Consider the following 4,204-nt stretch of genomic DNA (forward strand, 5'->3'; position numbering starts at 1 on the left):
GACTGCCGGTTATTGGAGGGAAACGATTTCCTCAACATCAATGCCATAGTAAAACGCTGTTTTTGGATATAAATATGAACTTGATAGAACTAAAAATGCATGCATTGTCTAACATAATGTCCTAGGAGTGTCATCTGATGGAGATTGTAAAAGGTTAGTGCATCATTTTAGCTGGTTTTATGGTTTTGGTGACGCTGTCTTTGAATTGACAAAACATTACACACAACTCTTGTAAATGTACTGTCCTAACATACTCTAAATTTATGCTTTCGCCGTAAAACCTTTTTGAAATCGTAAAACGTGGTTAGATTAAGGAGATGTTTATCTTTCAAAGGGTGTAAAATAGTTGTATGTTTGAAAAATTTGAATTTTGACATTTATTTGGATTCAAATTTGCCGCTCTTGAAATGCACCTGCTGTTGATGGAGTGCACCACGGGTGGCACGCTAGCGTCCCACCTAGCCCATAGAGGTTAAATGTATTCAGCTAAGGTGTATGTAACTTCTGACTTCAACTGTATGTTTAAGTTTATTTTGCGACGCTCGTGCACGCAACGCGAGCGGTGTGGTCAGCATGTAACACGGAACCCAAACCAGCTGCGCGCGTGCGCCATCGTGTATACATTTATTTTGTCCCCTCATACCAAATGTGATTACGACACGTAGGTTAACATATCAAAACAAACTCTGAACCAATTACATTAATTTGGGGACAGGTCGAAGAGCATAAAACATTTATGGCAATTTAGCTAGCTAGCTTGCACTTGTTAGCTAATTTGTCCTATTTGGATTGCTTGCTGTTGCTAGCTAATTTGTCCTGGGATATAAACATTGTTTTACCTGAAATGCACATGGTTCTCTACTCCAACAATTAATCCACACATAAACCGGTCAACCGAATCGTTTCTAGTCATCTCTCCTCCTTCCAGGCCTTTTCTTCTCTGGATTCTATATTGCTATTGGCAACTTTCATAAACTGGGTGCATTACCGCCCTTTCAGTCACCCACGTGGGTATAACCAATGACGAGATGGCACCTGCTTCTATAAACCAGTGAGGAGATGGGAGAAGCAGGACTTGCAGCACGATCTTAGTCACAAATAGAACTGATTTCTATTGTGGGTGCAATAATTGAATAATATAGATTTCTACATTTATTTTTGCAAAGCAACCGAAAGTAAGTGGACTAGGGTGTGTCTTTTAAGTATTTGGATCGCAGTCTCAGACTTTCTGAACAGGGCTAATGACTGTTTCATAAAAATTACACTATAGTGGCCTGGAAATATGATGATATTGCTGAAGAAGACAAATAATTAGTAGAAAACAACGTTGCCATCATTATGATGTCGTCAAGTTTACTGAGAGAGATGGCAATGTTGCCGTGAAATAGCAACGTTTGTCAGAAATAGGTAACAATGCTAATGTTAGCTAGCAAAAACGTTGCACTCTCCCCTCAATCTTAGCTAGCTAGCTAAAGTTATACTGCATCTAAAGTCAATCTGGCGACATAACAATAATGACAAAAGCTTGTCCTACTAATTATTAGCCTCCTTTCGGAATGTCATGTGTTTCCAAGCCACAGTAATGCACTTCAGACTAAATCTTCATCCGCACTTATTGACACTGCATTGAGTAGAATGGGCATCAGTCATAAAACAAACGTTCAAAATATGAATAGCCTGCTTTATTTGAAAGACACCTTACACCCAATATAGGATATTGTATTCTACTATAAAACAGCATTGTTTGCCCAGTTATCAAAGGAGTAGAGGAAATATTAGAACGAAATGGACGGTCTATCTCAAAATGTGTTAGTAACATAAACAGAGCGTGCAAAGTGGAAAAATAAAATTATAAGCACATTGATATTGATTAATGACGTTCATTCCAATCAGGGAATAATGTGGGCTACTCCAGTCTGTCAAAAAGTGCTGTGTAGGCCATTCACTCTTCAGGAGAAGAAAAGTATTGACAAGAAAATACTGTGACGCAGCAACAAACAGGTACCAGCCTGTCAAGTACATTTCTGATAGCAAGAGGCAAGTTTTTATTTTCCTCCCTCTGTGTGATTGAATGTAACAGCACGGCTAAAAGTGACTAACTTCACCAATAAGCCCAAAGCTATACAGTGTATCGTAATAAACCACTGCGAGTGTAACAGTCTGCATAACAAGAATCACCTGACGTGCCTACTATAGTAAAAGTCATGGTACAGTAGCAGGCAGCTCAGAAGATAGCGGTCAACTTCTCAGTAATGAGTCTTTATCTCTTTTTCTTTTGTTTCAATGATTTCCTTCGTTTCACAATCATTTCATACAGTTTCTCCATGCCTTCATGGAGCCCTTCACCTATGATGGCACATGCAGGCTGGACATGGTAAGTGGTAGAAGGGCTCAGCTCATGCAGCGCCAGTTGCTTCTCAATCTCATGGACGGGTAGAGACTTGGGCAAGTCCTGCTTATTGGCTATCACCAGTAGTGGAGTCCCTTGGTTTTCTGCGAATTTGGTAACTTTGTGCAGTTCTGTTTTGGCTTCCTCGAGTCTGTCCACGTCCACTGAGTCCACTACGTAAATAATGCCATCTGTGCACCTACTGTACGATTTCCATAACGGTCTTAGCTTCTCCTGTCCCCCGACGTCCCAAAAATGACAACTAATCCCTTTGGCGGTACCGTTACTCAGTTTTATCCTCTCGGTGTTAAATCCGATTGTGGGAACAGTGTTCACAAATTCGTTGAATTTCAGGCGGTACAGGACAGTCGTTTTACCGGCAGAATCTAAACCCAGCATTACAATATGCAGGGACTGAAAAGCAGCTATGTTAGAAAAACTGTTGCCCATTTTACGCACTAGTGAATGAGAAGTCCAATAAGAGGGACCTGCTTTATGCTAAGCATACACATGGGCTATAGGCTATATCTTTCTGAGATCTATATGAAAAAAGTCATTGTTGTTCCATCTTCTGCTATTGCGTTCTGCAAGCACGCATTTCTCGAGGTAGATAACCTGTATGTATTGTAGACGACCACAATGAAATACTATCTGAAATTGTTATTGTCATCAGTCCCCCTTGATCTATCAATAAATGCTGCGATGAGATGCAGTCACCTCTGGCACGTTGTCTCCCGTCGCATACAGCTGCAGCCAACAAATGCTTATTCAATAATCGGATGCTGCCTAACAATCCACCACGGGTTGTTGTATTAACGTCTCATCTTGAAATGAATTAATATGCAAATGCCGACCTTCTCTGAGGAGGCCAGGTAGCCCAAATTCAGAACATTTCTGTTATCAGCGAAAAAAAGAACATCCTGAAGCCCAGCGCTGTGGAGAGACTTGGTTCACAAGGTTGCCACAGTGGTTACCGTTCAGCGTTGCGCACACATATTAGTCTACTACACTTGGAGACTCCGCCTTCGCGCAGCAGACAAATCAGGAATCAGAAATGTTATAGACTTCAGTATGGAGGGGCGAAACTTCCCATTACCCGTGCCATGTGCTTGCCGGTCAATAGTGAAACGAAACTTCAAGGTTACAAAACTTTGCACAGTGTTATATTTATTTATTTATTAAAATACATTCCTGACACCTATGTAAGCTATGACATACGACATACACATACAAATAAAGATACAAATGAAGAATATGTAGGCCTATGACATGAATACTGCACCATAATTGAGGAGGTGGAGTTTAGACACATTTTTACCAGGTGTTTTTCTTTTTTTGCAAGGTAGGCCTTTTGCCTTTTTTTTATGACTCATGGCAAGTTACATTTACATCACATTACAAAAAATGCATGTGCTGCAATGATTCACCACTAGATGTCAGGACAACTCCTCAGCAGGCTTCCATAACAAACCAAGTGGCAGGGCCGCCGTTTTATTGTGTGGGCCTTTAATGCCTGCCTCAGGGGTTATTTACTAAGCACCTAATTCATATTTTCTCCATTTATCACAGTTCAGCCAGGGCTGCATTTTATTTTCGGATCAGCCTTTCCTAATTGTACATGAGACTATTTAGGGTAGGTCTATTATTGTATGCATATGCTTTGTAACTAAATAGTTTATGCATAAATACACACACTGCAACATATAGACTTTTTGGCTAATAGGCTATATATTTTGTTTCTTCATACAAAAACGTTTTATCCCAAAGAGCAAACTAATTATACAGCTCAACTCAAGGCAGGTGAGAGAGAGCGAG

The 4,204-nt window shown here is 40.3% G+C and overlaps 1 protein-coding gene across 1 annotated transcript; it reads right to left on the minus strand.

The window, feature by feature from the left end:
• Positions 1-1,660: 1,660 nt before the first annotated feature.
• arl4ca (ARF like GTPase 4Ca) lies at positions 1,661-3,369 on the minus strand. Its single transcript, XM_014151594.2, has one exon. The coding sequence runs from the start codon at positions 2,837-2,839 to the stop codon at positions 2,261-2,263; it is 579 nt and encodes a 192-aa protein (XP_014007069.1). The 5' UTR covers positions 2,840-3,369; the 3' UTR covers positions 1,661-2,260.
• Between the last annotated feature and the right edge of the window lie 835 nt (positions 3,370-4,204).

Source organism: Salmo salar, chromosome 17 (assembly GCF_965601325.2).
Source record: "Salmo salar chromosome 17, fSalSal1, whole genome shotgun sequence".
Lineage (NCBI taxonomy): Eukaryota > Metazoa > Chordata > Actinopteri > Salmoniformes > Salmonidae > Salmo > Salmo salar.